We start from the raw sequence: 22,354 nt of genomic DNA, 5'->3' as shown, positions 1-22,354 counted from the left end.
CATCTGCTTTGCATGCAAAAGGTCCCAGGTTCGCTCCCCAGTTAAAAGAATCATGTAGTAAGTAATATGTAAACCTTCTGCCTGAGAGCATTGAAGAGCAGCTGCAAGTCAGAGAAGACAATACTGACCTTGATAGGCCAGTGGCCAGACTGAGTATAAGGCAGATAACGTATCTGTTCATGACTGGGGGGGCAGGGGCAGGTGTTACCTGAATTGGTCTCCTTGCGATTAAGAGAATTGTGGGGGAATTAGCAAGCAAGGAAGACAGCTATGCGACATGTTGGTAACTGCGGGATCTTTTTCATCAATTTTTACGAGGTCCCTTCAAATTTAACAAATGAAGCTGGTGCTTTAAATTCAAAGAGCAAGCTTTTATTAAAAGAGAAAAACACATGCACATACACACAGGAATACAGGGTAAAAATGGTTACACACACACAGAGTCATAGGAAGTTGGAATAGAGTGAGGGGAACAAGTATATCTTCCTTTCCTGAAGAGTAGTCCAGTCCGCGGAAGAAGAGTGTAGCTTCAAACGCCAGTGTTCTCGGCCAGGAGAGCAAGAGGCTTAGGGCAAACCTCAAGGACACAGCGCTTTGGATCCAGTAAGCATGTATGGAGAGAGAGGGGCTTAGGGAAGAGACCCTAAGGGAGCAGCATCCTGGAAGCAGGAGTCCTGGAAGTGTGCACGATTTGAATGGGGCCAGGGCACTACTCCTATAGGGTATAACATGCCCTGAGGTGGGCTAGCCCACCTAGCTGTTGGAACAAAGACTCCAATGGTCAGTTCCTGGGAGTAACAAAAGGTTTGATTACCGTGATTGGTAGCTGCCAGGGTGTGTGAAAGAGAACGCAAAATTTGTTCTGGCACTGCACAAAGGGGCATGAAGTCCACCGGAGCTAGGTTGATGGATTTCGCTGGGAAATGTACCTTCCCAGGAATTATTTATAAATGCTTATGAATGCTAGTTGATTCTCTCTTCAATCATGGACAGGAGCTCTCATCATGGAAGGAGGGAAAGGAATGTGTTAAGTGGGGGTGGCTCTGCAAGACCTTTGTTGCGCTGGATTCCTTTAGGGGCTGGGGAGTCTGCAAAACTAATCACTGCTGATCTCTTCGCATTTACATGCGGCGTTCCATTCACGCCTGGGTCTCCCAGGCAGGACTCGGCAACTGTTCGCTGGAATTCTCCTGGCTGCAATCCACACTGCCATTTTAATCCAGGGGCCTGGTGACCTTTAACGTCACAGGTAGCCGTGTTAAATGGCTATTAAAGATGGCGGAGGCCGGGCCGACTGCTTCCGGGGGGGTGGGGGGAGAGAATGTTGAGTCTCATGGCTAGATTACTGTAGTGTATACGAGGCTGCCCTTGAAGATGACTTAGGAAATATAATATGCATCAGTCTAAGCTGCTGACCAGGACTGGTAAAACCAGTCATATTTCTGAAATTCTCTGTTATATATCTGTTGACTGCATTTCTAAGTTCAAGGTGCTGTTTTAACTTTTAAAGCCATTACTGGCCTGGACCCCACATACAAACCCAATTGCCTCTGCTGGTATAATGATAATGATAGATTTATATATCGCCCTTCAGGACAATTTAACACCCACTCAGAGTATGTTATTATTATCCCCACAACAATCGCCTTGTGAAGTGGGTGGAGCTGAGAGAGCTCTGGAAGAGCTGTGAGTGACCCAAGGTCATCCAGATGGCTACAAGTGGAGGAGTGGGGAATCAAATCCAGTTCTACCAGATTATAGTCCCACTGCTCTTAACCACTACACCAAACTGGCTATCACCCTTGAGGGCATCATGTTCATCACAGTAGGGATTGCTCATGATTCCAGCTCCATGGGAAAGAGAAACTGTTTCAACCCAACTATGGCTGTTTTGGTGGCTGCTCTGGTCCCATGCAATGACCTGCCAAAGGAGGTGCTACTTTTGCTGGTGTTTGATCCCACAGGGCAGTTTTAGTTTCTTACTGTCCTTGTACCTTTTGCTTATGAAATGCTGCAAGGTACAAGAGTGATGTAGTTGTTAGAATGCCAGACTAGCGGGGAGACTTGCATTCAAAATCCTGCTCAGCCGTGAAGCTCACTCGGGAGGGACATTATTATGACTTGGATCCTGCAGAGCATTTCTGTGGGCCAAAGGACTTCAACCCACAGAGCACAGCTTTCACACCTTCTCTGGTCCTGCCGCAGCCCCAAATGCCCTACCTCATGGGGTTGTTGTGAAGATAACATGAGAGAGGGGAGAATTGTGTATGCTGCCCTGAGTTCCTGTCAGGAAAGGTTGGATAGAAATCTCACAGAGAGAACACAACATGTGCTTCAAGATCCTGTACCAAGACTATCCATCCTTCACATCTTACAGTGTAGCAGTGGCTCCCTAATCTTTCTGCCAAGTGGGTGTACAGGGATCAGCTTACAGTGACAGTGATTCCCCGCTGTGCCCCCTCCCCAGTTACCTCTCATAGGCCGTCGTCACACGGGCATCTCTTCCGTTAAATTTACAGCATATAGCGTCCTACCTGTTATCGGCACAGTAAGGTTTCTTTGGGTCACCTAACGGCTCTTCGCGCCACCAGCTGTTCACACCGAAGCACTCTGTTCTGTTCTCTCTAACTGCGCAGAAGCAGCTCCCCCCCCTTTTTTTCATTATTCTGGCATTTAATTCCGCTATAACGGAATAACAGCATATAAACATTCCGTTAGAGCAAAACATTGCGACCCTTTTGTTTTTCCAACTTTGAAATTATATAAATAGCCCTTTGCCCGCAGAAAACTTCCTGTCTGACGTGATCTCCATCGCTGAAGACTCTGCCATAGCGACTGAGTCGTTTTTACTTCAGCAGAAAGTTTGCATTGTGTTATGTTGTAATGGCGTTATAAGGACATAATAAAATAAAAAAGGGGGGAGTTGCAGGAAGAAATGGATTCTGGGATTGAAGGAAGGGCATAGGACGTTGCGAGGCGAAATACATCGATGTGAGGCATTCACACTGAGGCGCAAAAATATCGCAACTATCAAGCAAAAAACAGCAATGAGGAAATCGCATCAGTGTTGGAATAAGGTGGGTGTTTGCCGGGAAATAGCGCCATTTTAGCACTAAAAAAAAGCCCGTGTGACGACGGCCATAGAGTGACTCGAGAATCTGCCATTAGGTGCAAAGGCTATGTCTGCTCTTACACAGAGAGCAAGAAAAGGTTTTAATGAGAGACGCTGCTATTCCTGCTGACTCCTGCTGTCTGGGGAGGGCCAAAAGGCTTCTGACACAATGTCCAAATATTGATGTCGCTGTCAGAAGCAGAGTGTCGTTCTCTTTAATTGCCGATAAAAGCTGGCTGCAGGGGAGAGAATGTTGGCACGGCAATGAGCGCTCCTATCTTCCCACAAACATTTTCCAGTAGGGATGACAGCCTGTGATGTGACTGATAATCCCCCCATCTGGTAAATGAGGAGTTGGCTTCAGCTGCCAGGTGTGTCCTTCCACAGCTGCACACTATAGATGGCTGCATCTCACAGCGAGTGTTAAAGATGGAAGCCTGGCTCACCTGTACAGGAGAAAGAGGAGGCAAAACCCTGAGAGGGCAGAAGGGACTGCAACCCTTGAGACTCCAGGGGCTGCATTCCAGCTTTGAATGTTCCCTTCCATAAAAACCTGCATGAAAATAAGAACAAGCAAAACAAAGGAGGAAAGAAGCAGCTCCTTCATGTGGCTGTCTTGCTAGTTTTCTATTTGCAGGGAGGTGTGTTTTTTTAATGTGGGGAACACTAGAATGTGATCCTCCAACTGTGGGCTGAACTGAACTAGGCTTAAGTTGGGAACTGGTTTCGTCTCTCCTATGTCATAACCTTGTTCAGCAGATGAAGACCAATCAGTTTTAAGAGACAAAAGAGGTTTAAAGAGGGGCTTCACTCGGCTGGTGTGCACTCGTTTCTTCTGTCTCATGGCCACTCCACATGCTGGGAAGTGCTTTCGAGGCACTGTCCATCTCTGAAAACAGCATCTTGTGCCTCCAGCTTAATAAAAGCTGTTCTCTGCCTGCCTGTTATTATAAATAATAATATTTATCGGGTTGTTCTAAGGATTACTATGCCTCTATGTCAAACGCCATTTGCACCCTAAGTATTATATCTCCCTCTATCTTTTCCTTCAGCATTTATCTCTCCTCTGCTTATATGAATCTGCATGTAACTCAGTAGTACTTACACTGAATAGCAGCCACTCTTCAAGGGCTTGAGCACAGAAAGCTCTTTCCCAGCACCTTCTACTGGAAATGAGGGGCTGGAACCTGGAGCCTTTTGCATGCCAAGCAGGTGTTCTACTGCTTCACTATCCTTTTTTGCTGCTTAATTTGGGCTGTTTTTTCTAATTAAGTTTACCTCTCTGGGAATCACTACATGGCACACACACACAAAATGGTAACAGATCACCCAACCTTTCTCTTTTTTTAAAAAAAGGAGTAGCTTCAGAGGACGGAAATTTAGAGCAGAGGAATGGCAGGAGATGGGAATGCTTAGCCCTTTCTCATTTGCTGCTTTTTCTGCTTCTCATCACATTTCCCAAGTGGCTTTCAACCCTTGCCAGTAAATAATTGGAGAGATATTTGGGGTGGAGAAGTTGTTGGACTAAGTAATGTTTTATGTACAAAGAAGAAGAGAAGAAGATCCTGCAGGAGCAGCTGGTTATATAGGACTGTGGGGTGGGGAACACCTTTTTTTCTAGTAAGGGGATCTTTCCTTGTCTGTCTGCGAAATGCTACTCTCAGGATAACCATCTGAGAACTCTGCAGAACTCTCTCAACTAGAAAGACAGCTGGATTTATTTTTTCCCTTTCCAACTCAGTTTGTTAGTTCTTTTTTTAAAAAGCGTTTGTTATTTTCCTTCAGTTTGGTGCCCTGACTGCTGCACAGGCACTCTGCCAACAGAAATAGTAGGTGGAAAGTGGATGAGACATTCACTTCCCCATGCCTCTTATTTAGTCTCCATTTCCCTTCCCTAAAATTGAAAATGGCATTAGAGGCTTAGTTACACATAGGGCTGCCAGTCCCCCAGTGTGGGAGGGGATCCCCTATCCTCAGCCTTTGCTCCCACCTCCACTCACCTGGCCAGCAGGGTGGGGAAAGCCTAGGGAATGGGCCCAGGAGGCAAAAAACCTCCTGGGACAGTGTACAGTAGGCACACTCCCACCGGGCATAGCAACATCACTTCCAGAAGTGACAACATGGTGCCTGATGGAAGTGTGAAGCACGGGTGCACGCCCGCCACTGGGTGCAATAATGTGATAATGCCGCTTCCGGACGTGACGACATTGCACCTGCTGGGAGTGCGTGTGAAGCAGAGGTAAGTGCCAGGTCCTCCCCCTCCAGGAAGGTGAAGGAACCTGGCAGCCCTAGTTACACATGAAGCCCCAAACATAATCCTTTGCTCCCCTGTTACAATCACCTCTCCTGCTGTGGCCTCTCTATCACACTGAAAGCTTCTGGTCCTTACTAGTGAAAGTTGTCCACCTTTTTATCAGTGACTTTTTTTTAAAAGAGGGAGAGATTTTCTCAATTATTGCCTCCTGCAATCAAACTACTTCCCCCCGCAAGGTCTTAAAAGTTCTAAAAATTACCTTCAGCAGGCAGCATGGGATCTAGCTTCCCTGAGGTTCTCATAGCAGCCTTTCCTCTTTGCTTCCTAGACTCATTGGGACGTTCCAGATGGTCTTGCAGAAAGTCGTGGAAGAAGGGCAGCTGGAGGTGACGGACACACTAATAGATGACAACAATGCAGTCATTCGGGTAAATGTATTTCCAGAAGCAAAGTGATGTTTTCTTCTGTTTAAAGACATGGTTAAGCTGACTTTCCTGGGCAATTGTGGCTGGCGTGAGCTAGATCCTGAGGGTCCATTCTGCTTAACAGCAGCGCTTTTCCCTGGTGCACGGAGGCCTCCTCTGATGAAAGAGGCAGACATCTGGATAATGGCCCTTGCAGAAGGAAAAGCACCACCATGAGTGGAAAGGATTGATCTTGGTGAAAGACAGGGCTTTTTTTCAGCAGGAACACGGTGGAACGGAGTTCCAGCACCTCTTGAAAATGGTCACATGGTCGGTGGCCCCGCCCCCTGATCTCCAGACAGAGGGGCGTTTAGATTGCCCTCCATGCCGCTGCAGCAGTGCGGAAGGCAATCTAAACTCCCCTCTGTCGAGATCAGGGGGCGGGGCCACCGGCCATGTGACCATTTTCACCGAGGGCGATTTAAACTTTAAAAAACTCCCCCCTTGTTCCAGCTGACCCAAAGTAACGTCATTGTGCGATCCTGAGTTCCAACACTGAGTTCCACCACCTTTTTCCCCAGAAAAAAAGCCCTGGCGAAAGAGGTTCCTGAATGCTCATCAGACTAGCATTGATGATCAGAATAGGCCCTGAGCATAACAAATGCAGCCTTCCAAGGACTGCAAGGAGCTCTGAATGATCTCCCTGGGCTGAAAGAACCACATGAAAAGGGTTTCTATATTGAGGACCACTGACACATACACACACTATTTTAGAAACAAAAGCCCAGTGTTGAGACCTGCTTTGTGCAACAGGGGGTTGAACACTGAGATTGTAGAACAGGCTGCCCCACTTCTGACTGTAGGTGAGGCAGTCCCATTTCTGAATGCCTTCCCTATGATAAAAACACCATGCAAAGAGACACGACACAACATGTGAAGCTACCTGATAGTGAGTCGGACGATTGGTCTATCAAGGTCAGTATTATCTATTCTGACTGGCAGCAGCTGTCTGCGGTGTCAGATAGATGTCTTTTTCAGCTCCTTCTTCCAGAGGTCCTTTTAACTCAGGATGCTGGGGACTGAACCTGCAACCTTCTGAATGCTAAGCAGATGCTCTACCACTGAGCCACAAATCTTCCCTAGAGGGGTAGGACCATTCTCCCTAGGGTTGCCAGTCCTCCTCTGTGGGTGGGGGATCCCCCACTCCCACCCTCCACCCTCTGCCCCCACTTACCTGGCCAGTAGGGGAAAAGGCGGGGGAATGCGCCACCCAGGGCACACTCCCTGGTAGCGCAGTGCACTCATATGCGCTGCAGTGGGCCGATTTCAGCCCAAATCAGGCCTGATTCAGTCCCAAATGGGCTTAAATCAGCCCTCTGCGGAGCTCAGGAGCACTCAAGGGCCCCCATGCTCTGCAGCGGGAGCGCTCCCAGGGGTGGCACATGGCCTGCACAATGACACCACTTCTCAGATGTGATGTCATCACATAGCCCCGCGAGCGCATGCACGCAGATGTCTGTAAGGTGACTGCCAGGTCTCCCCCCTCCCGCCTGGAGGGTAACAGGACCTGCCAACCCTAATTTCTCCCATCTATGTTAGTTTCCTGCTTGCGTAGCATTTTAATGCATTCAGAGCTGGAGTCCCGTCACTTGCAGTCTGACAGGGTACAATCCATTCTAGCACCTCGTTCTCCTGCATGCATGAACCAGGCGTCGTGTTTTTCTAGTAACCCTGTTGCACACAAAATCCCAGTTCCACAGGGTCTTCGCTGTTCTAAGCCATGCAATGATGTAATTGATAGATGGATAATTTGGAAGACTGCTTCACTGTGCCAGTTCTGTTGATTTGGCTCACGTACAACATGTAGAAAGTTGGCAGCGTGGCAGTTGCAGGGCTCCTATTGGGCATCTTACAGTCTTCCCTGAACTGGGGGAGGGACGGGGTAGAGAGCTTCAGGATGGCACCTAGGCTTATAGATGCCCAGAGGTCTGCTTCTTCAATAACTATTTTAATTGCATCATTTATCTCTACATAGAAGATAAGTACAAGACAGGGTAATGAGGAAAGGATCATTTGTCTTCTGAAAGATTTCCAGACTCTTAAGTTGTAAAAATCGGCCTTCAGTTTGTCTTCCAAGAAGCATAACATGACTGTGAGTGGGCGGGCAGCTTCATGGTCGAATCCACATTCACCCATTACCCGCATGTTTATCGGATATCTTCCGTTTGCCTCCAATCCGCAATTTTTTCCTCTTCGTTCACATTCCTGCTTCCAATCCGTCTTTCTCGCGCGTCCCTCTGGTCACACGGCCGCTTGAAAACAGCTTTTTTGGGCGGGACCTTTTTTCCCCGCCCATTTTTTAAAAAATTTTTTTGAGCGCACTTTTCCGTTATTTCGATCTTGCCTTATAAAGAAACATCATTGAAGATAATGATGCCTCTCTTTCCCCCACTGACAGCACTGATGGCTCTCTCCCGTTTCTTTTTTGGAAATTTGGAAGCATGTGGGAAGCTTTCGTGGGCATTTCCTATGCAGGACAGTTCAGTGCCTGAATTTTACTGAAGTTTCACTTCCTTGGAGTGTCATTATTTCAATATTTTGTAATTTCGATATTACAGTAATATAAAATAAAAAAATAAAAAACAGTTAAAAAGGAAGTTTCGCGAGTCCGTTCTGAGGATGGATTCACCCCAAAATGATTTTTCAAACTACCAGATTTGATTCAGAAACAGCATAATCAATAAATTCAATGCTATGAAGTCAAAAACAGTCTTTTGCAGACTACGGAGCACTTGCAAGTTGAATCAGCCAATAGGAACTCTCGGAACGGCCGGAGAGACAGGAAGGGGGGTGGTTTTTTAAAAAAACCACGTAAATTGCGCATTGGCCCGTTCACGGCCACCGTGAAACTCCCGTTGAAAACCTGTGACCACATATTCGGGAGAAATGCGAATGAAATACGTCTGTTTAATGAGGTAATGTGACCAGCACTCGGGATTGCGTGGGGAATGCGGGGAACATGCGACTTAGAATGAGTAATGTGGATTCGACCCATGTTGGCTGGTCTTGTGTGTAAAACATGCCTCGCTTCCCTGAGAGGTGAGAATTTTGAGGAGCAACACTTACGAGGGTTGATTCCCTTTAAAAGAGAGACATGGCATTTTGGATGCATTTGCTTTATTTACAAATCGACGGGTAGATCAGAGGTGCAGGCAACTTTTTCAGGACACAGATGTGCTACCCCACATCAGATCCACACAGAGAGGGAGACCCTGACCCCCAAGTGCTTTGGCCAACTGGCAGCAGTGGCTCTCTGCTCCTGTATCACGTTCAGCATCTAAAAATTGTGCTTCCTCCTCACACAGTCCCTCCTCCAACTAGACATGAAACTCACCTCTTTTAAACCCAGATGGGCATTTAATCAAAACCAACAGAAGACACCTGCAGTGTTAGAACACCCTACCATTCTTTACATTATGTGGGATAGGCTAAGCCACAGAGATCGTAGGCCAAGCCTCAGCTGGTTTCTCACCCTTCACAAGTGTTTGAGGACTAGAAACTTCTCTTTAGCAATCACCCCTGTGGTTTTGTTTCAGCAGCAGAGGCTTTTAGCAAATGATTGCACTTATGCAGTCTGGCAGCCCTTCACACATACGCAGTATAGCAAATGTTTGCATAAAGCCAACATACCATTGCTCCCCGTGCAGTAACCATGGCAACCACACAAAGAAAGGAAGGCAAGTTAGAAAAAAATTCCTCCCTGCTTTTCTGGTTTCCTGTTAGTGCTTCAGCTCTGGCACCCTGCATTTAATCTGAGCCATGAAAGGGAAATGTTATTAACAAAAGTAGGGGGTGAGGCGCAATTTTGTAAAGCAACAGATCAGAACCCCCAAGGCCACCGAGGCCAACCAGGTGCTTCCCAGATGCTCAAAAGCAAAAACTGAGAGCTGCGTTACTCCTCTTTTCCAGGCAGAAAGTGAGATCCACTGTGGTGGTGTGGATAGAGTGATGGGCAGGGGTCTGGGATACCTCCCTGCTGGTCCATGACGCTCACTGGGTGAACTTGGGCCAGCCTAACCAATCTCACAGGCAGGGCCAGCGTGTCAATGGAGGCAGGGCCGGCAGAGGCGCCAGAGGGTGCGCGAGGGTGTATGCCGTGGAGCAACTGAGCGGGAGGGCTGGGAGGATGCACACACGCCAAGCATTCCCCCCTATCTCTTGCCTGTTGCCTCACAAACTGGAAAGGAGTGGAGGAAAAGTGATAAGTTTGTTTGGGGGGACGGGGTGGGGATGGGATGGAATAACGACAGAAGAAAGCAAAGGGGAAGGGAAAAGAGAAAGCAGGAAGGGCCTAGAGAAACAGCTGTGCCTCAGGGTGCGCGCTTTGAATAAGCTGCTGAAGACGCAAATCCTTCTTCCAGGCACAAGCCTGCTGGACGCGAGGGCACCCAAAGACAGTTCCAGGGTGGGCTGCTGCTGCTGCTCTCTCCCAGGATGCCCTCGCGTCAGGGGGGGGTGATCAACAAAAAAGGGAAAGCTCTGCCCCCACCCCATTCACAGTCTTAATCTGAATCGGGCCCCTGCACAGCATCTATGAGCATTTTTGAAATGTTGGAGGAATCTGCAGATTTCTCAACCCAATCTAATCATAGATCTTCCAGTATCTCTTATCTGCTTTGTCCCCAACTATCTTCTAATCTTTTAGGAAAAGTGTAGGACCTGGAAATTAGGCATTTGGTGGCTAGAGATCAGCTGAGTGAAAAGATAGGGGTTCAGTCACTGTCATTTGAGGTTCTGTTGCCCCTTGAGATGTGATAGGTAATAAATGGAAATAACATTAATAAACGTACTCAATTCTTTCTTTGTGTCTCAGACCAGCGTCTCGATTGAGATTAGATACCAGGCCATGGATGGCACCGTTGGTGCTTGGAATGATGAGGAGTTCTTGGAGAGCCCCAATGCACGGTCAGAGGGGGACCCCTACGAGACCGACGTTTTGCTTCCCAGTCGTCGGCAGTCTCCCAGCAAGACCAGCGCTGCGGAGAGGGCTCTCCGGAGGTAACTGTTCAGAAGTGCTTTGCAGCTTCCTTTGCGCCAGTTTCCCCCATGGGTTAATATAACCATGTTCTTGAAGTTGGAGGTTTCCCAGAAAATGGCCATCCGGCTCACCTGGGCCGTTTCCACACTACTCACCTTCATCCAGAACGCTGCGGAATGGCATGAAAAAAATGTGGAAGATAGCGTCTTCTCACGTGAATTTTGCACAATGTTGCACAAAACTCGCATGAGAAGACACTATCTTCCGCGATCACCGGATAAAGGTGAGTAGCGTGGAAACGGCCCTGCTCTTCCTCTGCTTCTGAGCACAGACTCAGAAAGCGCTGGCTAAAAACACAGGAAGGAAATTGATTCACAGTTTTACTCATGCGGCAGGGTGCCGTTGCTCTAAATTGTGTCTAAACGTTTGTGTTGGCCTGACCCATCAATAGAGGAAGTCCTAAAATCCTGCTTGGCATTAGTCTTTCGGGGAGGACACTAAACAGTCATTGGGAAGCATGGGGATCCCTGCACGCCCGTAGTTAAAGCCCAAGTTGCACATTCTACTGGGAAGGGCAAAGAGATACGGAGATGAATACCTGTTTCTGTTGGGCAAACTAAAGAGTAAATTCACAGCCAACTCCTGCAGTAGAGATGGTTGAGGACCACATACTGCATTGAAGTTGTCTAGCAACCAACCATAGGCGCGATTATTCCCCCTTCCAGGGTTACTCCAGAGGGGTAAAGTAGGGGAGTCACTGACGTTTAGATGACACAACCCAATGGTTGGGGGGGTCTTTAAGTTAATTTTAGAAACCTCCCCCCAGAAGTCTTGTCTGACTCCACACAATTCCGAAGGTTGTAGAAAGCTTGCACAGTCAGATGGCTGTTTTCATATGTCCAAGACAGGTTGTTAGGTGTGGTACTTTCTAAACTACTTGTTTACGAGGAATCCAAGAGTTGGAAAGGGCCTTGCAGGACATCCGATCCAACCCCCTGCTCAGTGCAGGAAGTCCAAAGCTGCAGCACAGTTGCCCAGCTTCTGCCCGAAAGCTTCTGGTGAGGGACAGCCCATCCACCCCTCAAGGCAGAGGATGCCTTTGCCGAACTGCTCTTACTATTAGGAAGATTTCTCAATATTTGTGTGAAAAGTACCCTCCTGCAACTTAAGCCCAAGTCTTGCACTCTGAAGTAGCAGAGAACAATTCTTGGCCCTCTTCCATTTGACGGTGCAGTCGTGCGGCTCCTCTCCACTTTCTTTTCTCCAGGCTAAACATCCTCAGTTCCTTTAACTCTTCTTTGTTGGTCTTGTTTTCCAGACTCCAGCCGTTTTTGTCTGGGGACAGAGGAGCCCTGTTAGTCTGTTGCAGCAAAATGAAACCCAGGTTCCTTGGCATCTTAAAGATGAACAACATTTATTCTGAGTCAGAGTTCACGTCATCAAGTCTATTGGAGTGACGTCATGAAAAGCTTGTTCTGGAATACAGTTTTTTACTCTTTAGGGTGCCACTAGACTGTTGGCCATTTTCATTGTTCTGCTCTGAATCCATTCCAATTTGTCCGCAGTTTCCTTAAAGTGGGTGCTCAGACCCAGACACAATAGGTGATATATTACTCTAGGACATTCCAGATAAATATAAGGAAAACAACTCTTTATGGCATCTGGAGAAGTGAACTCTGACTCATGAAAGCTCATGTTGGAATAAACGTTCTTCATCTTCGTCACCGGACTTCTGTTTTATTATCCTACTTTAGGAGCCTTCCAAGAGCTTCCTTCCACTGAAGGAAGAGTCCCTTAAGTTGGAAGAAGACTTCTTAGGCTGGAGGAAGGCTTCAAACTTTGCTTAGTGGAGTGGTAGGAGACAGGCCAGTATTCCAGATGAGGTCTGACTCTGCCAAATAGAAGAGCAAGATCCAAGTCCAATAGCACCTTAAGGACCAACTAGATTTCCAAGGTATGAGCTTTCAAGAGTCAATCCTGGATAAAATTAATGATAATATCCTCAATGCTGAACGCTTTCCCGCCAGTTCCAATTTCTATGAGAAATGGTTCCCTTTTCTTGAATTTATAGACATGCACGATTTACATCCCAAAATAAGAATTGCTCAGACGTTGACTCAGTTTTCTGATATTTGGTAATATTATGTATGCTTTGTTTAAAAGTTATTGTAATGTTCATATTCTTCAAAACTTGTAAACTATTATTGATTAGTTGTGTTACAGTTGATGTTCATTCTTGATTTCTATTTGTTGTATGTTATAAAGCTTAATGAAAAAGTTAAAAAAAAAGTCAACACTCCCTTCGTCAGATACAAGGAATGGAAAAAAGTAACTTCCTGACACTCTTAATTTACAATACCCTTCTTACCCTCTGTCTGGATTGTTCTAACTTTTCCATTCCTTGTATCTGCTGAAGGGAGCATTGACTCTCAAAAGCTCATACCTTGGAAATCTAGATGGTCTTTAAGGTGCTATTGGACCTGGATCTTGCTCTCCTACTGCAGGTTAACACAGCTACCCACCTGAAGTTGCGACAAATAGGTTGGATCATAGATCATATGAGCCATAAGCACTTGATTCTGCCCTAGTCATATAGGTCCTGTTTGCCAGAAAACAGCACAAGGAAGACTTTGATTCATAAATCTGAGATGCTTATTATTGCATCCCAGAGTAAATACTGCTTACGCTACTTCGGCAGGAACTGCCAGGGTAACTGCAAGGACTAGTTCAATGCAATTATTTACTTCCTTTCTGCACTGGCTTCTCCCCTCCCAATGTTTTTGCTGAGAGAGGAGCCATCTTGCATACCCTTGCAGAGATTCGAAGACGAGTCTCTCTCTTTGTGCATCCTTGACCTGCCCAACTTGCTGGCCTGCCGTTTTTGCAGTTAATCGGCTTTGTTCTCTGCTGGGATGTCTCTTTGGACCACAGTGCAAGTAAGAAACCAATCATGCTATTCCTTTTTATGGGTCATGGAGTGGTGACCCTCCTGAAGACCTGGCAGAGCTGCAGTAAAGAGCCGATTTGCTGTATGAAACAGGGCTGAAGTGTCTTAATTGGAGGCATAGATCAAGTTGCCTGACCAATACGTTACAATGTCTGTTGCTGGGCAGAAGCACCACAATAGGCTTAAGTGGGATCGTGTACCAGTTTGATCATATCCTGATTCCCCTTGTGGAGGAGCTCAAGGGAACTACTTCATTGCTTTTGAGCCCCACATTTCAGAGGACTAGGGGGTCCAGAAACAGTCTATGGCAGGGGTGGCCAAATGGCGGCTCGCGAGCCGCATGCGGCTCTTCAAGTCTTATTTGGAGGCTCCCGGAGGCTTGCAAGTTCACTCCTCCCCCAGGCTCCTTTAAGGGGCAGAGCCGACCAGCCGCTCACCCGATCTATGCACCCAGCGTGCTTCCCCTTTCCCAACGCTGGAGCAACGAAGGGGCGGGCCAGGGCTGAGGACAGCCCACCCCTCCTCGCCTTGCTGGGCACTCTTCTGCAGGCACTGAGTTTTGCCGGCCCCGCGCTCTCAGCGAGCGCCCGGGAAGGGCAGTTGGGGGGAAGGGGAAAGAGAGGAGTGAAGACGCGACGAGGAAGCGCCAAGGCAGAGGTGGCCCGGGACTTCCTGCTTTCCGGCTTACTCCCGAGAAGGGAAGTGCGCAGCTGCTGAGAGCCGCTCATGGCGTGAAGCACAGCCTGCGCCGGGGGGCTTTTGCATGGGTGGAAGCCTCGTTAGTGGCGCACCCATAAGTGTGTGCAGGACAGCTGAGATGGAGGAGCAGGGAATGTGTTTGCTTCAGAGAACGTGCTTGCTTTAAGATTGTGTGGCTCTGCTTTTGTGATCCTTCCTTCCTTGATTTTTCTTTCTTCCCTCCTTCCCTCCTTCCCTCCTTCCTTCCTTCCTTTCTCTTTCCTTCTTTCCATTTCTTTCTTCTTTCCATCTTTCTTTCTTTTTCTTTCCTTCCTCTTTCTTCCTTTCTCTTCTTTCCTTCCATATATTTCCATACCTTTCCATATCTTCCTTCCTTCCTTCCCTTTCCATATCTTCCTTCCTTCCCTTCCCTTCTTTCTTTCCTTCCTTCCTTCCTTCCTTCCTTCCTCTTCTTTCCATATCTTTTCATACCTTTCAAAATCTTTCCCTTCCTTTCTCTTTACTTCTTTTAATATCTTTCCATATCTTTCCATGTCTTCCTTCCTTTCGTGTATTTCTTTCCTTCTTTCCCTTCCCTTCTTCCTTCCTCTTTACTTCTTTCCATATCTTTCTATGCCTTCCTTTCCTTCCTTCTTTCCATGCCTTCTTTCCTTATCTTTCTTTCCTTTTTTATCCTTCCTTCTTTCCATATCTTCTTTCTTTTTTGTCTTTTCCTTCCTTCTTTCCATGTCTGTCTTTTTCTTCCTTTCCATCTTTCCATGTCTTTCCCTCCCTCCCTTTCCTTTTTTCCTTCCTTCTTTCTTTCCATGTATTTCCTATTTTCAATAAAATATTAGGGTTGCCAATTCCAACGTAAAAAAAACCTGGAGTCTTTAGCCAGAATACTCTAGAGGTGGTGCCTTGCAAGGATGACATCACTTTTTGTGATGTCACTTCCAGGTCAAAGGTTAGGTGGCAGCCCTTCCCAAGCTCCACCCCTTCTGATGATGTCACTCCCAGCATACTGTGCCAAAACCCCACCCCTTCCTGTGATGTCATTTCAGGGCACTCCACCAAACCCGCCTCTTCCTCTGAAGTCACTTCAATGCATCATGTCTTGTGGCTCTCAAACATCTCAGGTTAATTCTGTGTGGCTCTTGCATTAAGCAAGTGTGGCCACCCCTGGTCTATGGGTTCAGATTCTGGCTCTGTTCTTGGTTTGGCTACATGGGAACACTCAGTAAACTGCAAAGCTTTATAGACTTTTTTTCTTTATACATTCCCCATTAAAACTAAACGAGTGACGAAGCAATGCTTGAAAAGATCTATATTTTATTTTTATTTTCCTTCATTGATACCCCTCTCTCTCCCCATGCTTAAAAGCCTTATTGTCAACAAGGGTATACAGTGGAGTTTGATTCCAGGCTTAATCCACAGTATAGAAAATGGCAGTGTTTGAAATGGTGGTTACGTGTTTTAGGATGTCCAGGTAAATATCAGTTTGGTGTAGTGGTTAAGAGCGCAGGGCTATAATCTGGAGAGCCGAGTATGATTCCCCACTCCTCCGCTCAAAGCCAGCTGGGTGACCTCGGGTCAGTCACAGCTTCTAGGAGCTCTCTCAGCCCCACCCACCTCACAGGGTGTTTTGTTGTGGGGATAATAATAACATACTTTGTAAACTGCTCTGAGAGGGTGTTAAGTCATCCTGAAGGGCACTATATAAATCGAATGTTATTATTATTATTTATGTCCCACCTTTCTTCCCTCATGGAATCTGAGGAGGTCTCCCATCCAGGCCCTGAGCAGACTGAGAGGTGCTGAGCTTCAGCGTGGTGACTGCATCATGTTCCCTCCAGTCATACCCTGGGAAGTGTGGAGTTTATATAGAGAGAATTCATTAAATTAAGGACATGGCAAACTGCAATGAAGTGAGGTGGGGGCTTCAGGTGATAGGTTTTAAGACGTGGGGTCTTCTGCCACTGCCTCAGCCTTGCAGCCACCCCGCCCAGTAGCTGTAGCACTTGTTCCCCAGGTGTCTTCAACCACCGTGTAGCAAGCTGCACATGCCCAATAGGACTTCCTAAACTCTTGAGAGAGGCAAGAGTTCAGGTTCCCCTGCTGGGTACATGCAGCTTGCCACACTGTGTTTAAAGAATGAGATTATCTGTTTTGGCTGCTGAATTGTGAGGAGGGGGAAATGGCAGCAAAAAGGGGTGGTAGCCGGGTATGGCAGGCTAAGGAGGCATTCCTTGTAGAGTGGCTGTTAGATGAACCTGACAGATGCAGAATCTTGGGGGATTAACCAATATGAAGCTTGCCCTTGAGGCCAAGGGATCAAGGAGCAGGCACTGTCACTGAGTTGCTTGAGCACAACTGTGGCCCTTTCCACATGTCCTAAAAGAGATGGCCGACTCACTTAATGCTGGCGGCTTTTCCCCTTGACTCCAGACGTCTCCGTTTTCAAAACGGTTGCAGGCTGTTTGGCTTCCATTTTTTTGACCCCTTTTCTAGGAGCACACTTTTCCACGGTCCTAGAAAAGGCACTGAAAAAACGGAAGCCAAGCAGCCCGCAGCCATTTTGAAAACGGAGATGTCTGGAGTCAAGGGGAAAAGCCTGCAGCATTTGGTGAGTGGGCCGTCTCTTTAAGTGTGTGTGAAAAGGGCCTGTGTCTCCTGCTCCAAAATCAGCTCTGAAGAAGCCCTGTCTCGATGTCCCGCAATGACAGTTGCTGCTTAAGACAGCATAAGCTAGTTTTGTATATGATGCCCTCTAGTGGCCGCTTCAGGTGCAAAAAGAAAAAAGTCTTCTGTGGGCATGTTCACTTTATGTTTGCAGAGTTAGAACAAGTGCAAAGGAGGGGGGTGGGCTGAAAGGGTGAATCAGCATCCTGGAGGAAAGAATCCCTGATAATCTTGTTGGTCCCTGAGGTGCCACTGGACTCAAAACCAGGAGAAGGCAAGTCCACGTTTGCTTTGTACATGCACTTCTTTCCTGAGCATTTCATCAAACAGGACAAAAAATGCTGCATGAACTGGAAAGGAATCATAACCCAACAGGAATATGACCACCACACAGTACCCACCTATGTCTGTTTTGTAGTGTGTAAAAGAAAAAAAAAACCACTCGTGTGATCACCACATGTGAGCTGGTTCAGTTTTTGCACAATAACGTGGATATTTGATTGGGTTAACACATCTCTACTTCTCAGCTCACCTCATTGGCTCTCCCCCCTCCATGGTGTATGCTGAATGGAAGTTCAGAAACGAGTGGAAACAGCTACACTATAAGCTGCTGATCCATGATGGAAGAGGGAGATAAATCATCTGGAAATCCCTCTTCTCCTCATACACACCTGAATTTCCCCTTCCTTGACTCCTTAAGCTATCAGAAGGTTGATTTCCTGGACATGCTCAGTCTTCATTTGGTTGTTGTGGCGAGGGAGTCTTTTTCATTTGGTTAATTGACAGTGTCACTTTTTTCCTGAATGCTGGGAAGTCCCTTGGTTATGTAAAAGTCTTGCATGTGGGTGCCCAGGTTTTGCTGTTTCCATGATTGCCATAGGAGCAATCCACTTTTCTACGAGATGTCAAATTATAGTCTAGGTTTTTCAGTTGTGCCCTCTCGAGAACGGAATTCCCTGGCTGAGAGCACACCATATAAATGCCTAAATACAAATAAAATTGGGCTGATTTTATCATTCCAAAAGGAGCCAGGAAAAAAAGCTATGCAAATGGCTCTTGAGGAATGTAAAGCGAAGAGTCGAGAGGATGAATGTGCATTGATTGTGAATTAATGAGCCTCACACTATAGGCGGGGAGCTTTCAACAACCCGTTTCATGAACGGGGAGTAATCCAGATCTGTTACCCAAGATTTCAACAAAAGCCAGTTTGCTGGGCTACATTAGCATTTGTGTGTGTGTGTGTGTACTGTCAAGGCATAGCCAGCTTATGGCGACCCCCATACGGTTTTAAAGGCAAGAGATGAGTAGAGGTGGTTGTGAGCTCCTGCCAAGTAACTCTCAAAAACTTCACTGCATGAGTCCAGGAACTGCACGAGTTAAAGCATTTTATTTGATAAGCTACGAATGCATTCACTACTACATTCTTTGCTAGGAATGGTGTTTCTCTACAAGCACATAAAGTATGTAGGAGTCTAAGCCCAGAACCCCAGCCCCACCCCACCCTTCTGAGAACAGTTAGCTAAGTTTAATAGATGAACAGCAGAAAAAAGCAGAGATGAGATGTGAGAAAATCCAAGGCCTTCCCCGGAGAAATAAACACCACAGGCTGAGGAACAGATAAGAGCAGGCAGTCCCATTCCAGCGACCAGCTTCTAGCATCAGAGTCACACAGAATCAAAACAGGCCTTGCAGAGTATGGCAGGAGACAGCCTGGCAGTGGTTTGCCATTGCCCTCTTCTGCAGACCAGCCTCAGTCTTCCTTGATGGACTCTCATCCAAGTACCAGCCAGAGCCAACCCTGAGATCTGATGAGATTAGATTATACCATACCATCTTCCCACTGCCTTACGGTTTAGGCCTACCAGAGCTGTTGCTTCTGTTAGTGCTGCTTGCCCTTGTCACGTTCTCCAACAGCCCACAGAAAACTTCAAAGAGGCATATTCTTCATGTTGCCACTCGCTCTTGCAGGCAAGAAGAAGATGAGATGTATTACCACAGTGATGATGAACTCCTGGGTGAGGGAGACACGATCAGCCAAGGCTCTCTCAATGCGAGGTATAGAGCCCTGCCCGGCCTGGGCCTCCAGGGTGGATTGCTGTGCTGGAGTCAGTTGAAAGTTTACACCATCCATTCTTGCAGAGAAATCTTACCAAGTGAGGAATCCCCAGAATTGTTCTTGGTCTTGTGTGTTTTCCCAAGTGCATATTCACACAATCAAAGAAGAAATGCATCCATAGCCTGGGGGGTGGGCACTATGGCAGCATCTGTCTTTCAGTGCACAGGTTGATGCGAATGTGGAATGAATCCAGGTTATCTGTCATCACACAGTGAGATTTCTCTGTCCAGAAATGATTTGTGTAAACTCAGATAACGAGTGTGTAGTGTGGTGTGGTGTGATGTGATATGCAGGGTGGTGGACTCCCTTGATGGACTCTAGCACCAATGGAATAGTTTGGGAGCTGTAATAGTCCTTCTCATGGCAGCAGAGCATTACAGGAAGTTGTGTTGGGAAGCCTTCTGGAGCAAAAAAACCCTCGTTCTGCTCATAATCCATGGCCTCTAATTTACAAAACTTTTCCTGCCAAGTCGCTTGCAGCCAATGCTTCTTTGCCTCTGGCTATCAGATAAGTAGCTATATAAACATCTGATGTAAGATCAAAGAATCTCACCTCATGGTGTCTCTTTCTTGTCAGCCTCCTATAGGAGAAATATGGATGCATAGAAGAGTCATGCTGACCATTCCATCTAGCCATTACTGGAAAAATGTCAGGGGTGGGGGGTCAAGCCTCCTCTCCCCATGTGCCATGGCCCCAGTTGGAATCAGCCCTTATGAACCTTAGTTTCAGCCAGGAGCTTCCAACATGTCTGTCTGACAGGACTGGGGCAGATCTGTGGACAGACCCAGGAATAGCGTATTGTAAGTACCTTTGGAACCTATATTTTCAGCTGTGATTGGCAATGGCTCTCCAAGATCTCAAATAAGATCTCAGGCAGAGAAAGGTCCTATCCCAACAACTGCAGTCTGAGATCCTTCCGCTAGAGATGCCAAGGCCTGAAGCAGCAAGTGCTCTAGCTGCAAGCCATGGCTCTCTCCATCTGCCTTGGTCTAGATCCAAATGAGCATATTAAGGTGCTCCAGAAACAGCTACACACCCCAGTCTGAGACTGGGCCCCATGCTTGTTTGTATCTTCCTGTGGTTCCTCGTCCTACAGTCTTGGTTGCCTTCCCAACACAACTGTTCACAGCAGGATGAAGAATTTCCTCCTGGCTGGCTCTCAACAGCCAGAGAGTGGAGAGCAATGCCAGGAAGACCAAGGCTGAGAATCCTATTGTACTTCTGAAGAATAGGGCTGTGCTCCTGGATGTAGCTGTTACCATGGCAATGAAGCACAAAAGGGACCCTGGAAAGTGATCTAATCCTCCCACCATTGCACTTCTTTTTATGTTGTTTGTTGACAACTGTGTTTTAAAGAGCATGAGGAGGAGGAGGAGAGCCCACTTTTTTCTTCTTCCTGGTGGGGTGAGGATAATTGGGTTTGCCATCTTTTTCTCCAGTATATCTATTCGCTTATTTGAAACAGTCGTTGACTGATCTCTCCGTACGACGACGCTTGCGGTGGCTCCAAGTGTTGCGCCCCATAAAATACCAATCATAGAACACCATATAATGTGATATGATAACAGAAGAATATAAACTATCAATCAGACAGCAGATTAAATAAAGGTAACTGCAGTAAAGAAGGTATCTGACAGTAGGGTTACCAACAACCTGGAGGGGGGGGGAAGTGTTGCCCCTTTAAGAGAGGCATCATTTGGGGAAATGGCCATTGAAGCATTTCATGGCACAGAGGCAGATAATATCACCTGGTAAATAACATCCCATTAAACCTCTGTTAAAAGGGCAGGACATTTTTTCTCCAGGTGATTGGCAGTCCTAATATTATTGGAACATCTGGAGGGATTCTTCAAGGCTTCTGTCCCTGATGTCAACTGCATTTTTATCAGGGAGGTGAAAATGGCTCTGGAGCAGGCCAAGCTGAGTGGCCTTTGTGATACTACAAGCTAGCACTGCAGGGGTCACTCAACTCAGCAGTGCAAATGGTGGGTATTAGTTCACCCATGGCTCCCGTCTGAAAACTGGCAGCAGTGTGGGAAAGACAGTCGGTGAACTGACACCAGTTACCATTGCCGATGAAGGGTCTGAGCCACGTGGCCCCTGACTTCTGATAGGGTTGCTGGCTTCCCTAGGGCAGTGGCCCACTGTAAGTGAAATGGCCACCCCACCCCTGCGTTTTGTCTTGCCCTTTCTCAAAGATGCTCAAGATGGCAGGTGTGCTCCTGCCCCGCCCCACTTATAACTTCATGACAAATGTGTGAGGTGGATTGGGCTGAGGGAGAGAGAGTGGCTGCACACATGCATGCTAGCTGAACACACATATTGTTGATTGTTATTCCCCTGCTATTTGTTGCATCCAATTACTCTGTGGTGGCCGGTCCAGCACAGATTTAAAAGCCAATCGTTTTTTTGTTCCTTCAGCTAAACACATACTGGGGGGGGGGGAAGCCAAATTGCTTTACAATATGTTGCCGACCTTTCAAAATAAACCTCTCCAGCATGAGAAGAAGGCAGATTGTGCACCACATGGCGCCTTAGTGTTCATACACAAGCATTTACATCTAAAGAAAAATATCCATTCATTCTGCCCCCTCCCCAACTTTATTATGAATTAAACAAATACTTTTCTAGGGGCTCCAAGGAAGGGGCTGAAATCTATGTTCCTGCTTCCAAGAGCAGAGGGGGAAATAATGGCTTGATTCAGAAGCAGCCAGGTATTCATGAGCTTTCCCGATGAATTTTCAAAAATAACATGGCTGTTTTCAGAGAGTTCTTCCCTGGTATGTTGTTGTTAATGAATGCATGCTGATGGCGTCATTAACGTGTCTGTCCCTAGGCACTGTAGTTTGGTTGTACTTTCCTTGCACCTGTACCACAGCACCAGTCGTGGAGGACAGCAGCTTGGAAATGCAATTGCCCCCTCCCCCTTCCACCCCGGGAGGCTGAATGCAATCTACTCACTAAGTACAATTGATCACAGATACTTATATACAAAGTGCAAGTGCTACAAAGTGCAAAAATCCAAAATCAGTATTCAGATTCAATAAGGTAAGTAAATAAAGTAGAGCAAGTTCATCAGTAATGTCTTGTGAATACCGTATTTTCTTTTCAGCAGGCCATCT

General features: G+C 46.9%; 1 protein-coding gene across 3 annotated transcripts in view; it reads left to right on the top strand.

Annotated features, from left to right (window-relative positions):
• The window catches only part of OTOF (otoferlin), a 183,374-nt gene that overhangs the window by 75,306 nt on the left and 85,714 nt on the right, over positions 1–22,354 (top strand). For all 3 annotated transcript variants that reach the window (XM_054976825.1, XM_054976834.1, XM_054976817.1), the window contains exons 4-5: positions 5,695–5,794; positions 10,644–10,828. In XM_054976825.1, the coding sequence (XP_054832800.1) occupies positions 5,695–5,794; positions 10,644–10,828 (285 nt within the window). The remainder of the gene's footprint in view (positions 1–5,694; positions 5,795–10,643; positions 10,829–22,354) is intronic.

The sequence above is a fragment of the Eublepharis macularius genome, chromosome 1 (assembly GCF_028583425.1).
Source record: "Eublepharis macularius isolate TG4126 chromosome 1, MPM_Emac_v1.0, whole genome shotgun sequence".
In the NCBI taxonomy this organism is placed as follows: domain Eukaryota; kingdom Metazoa; phylum Chordata; class Lepidosauria; order Squamata; family Eublepharidae; genus Eublepharis; species Eublepharis macularius.
Note: the sequence above shows the minus strand (reverse complement) of the source record. Positions and strands in the feature narration are given on the sequence as shown.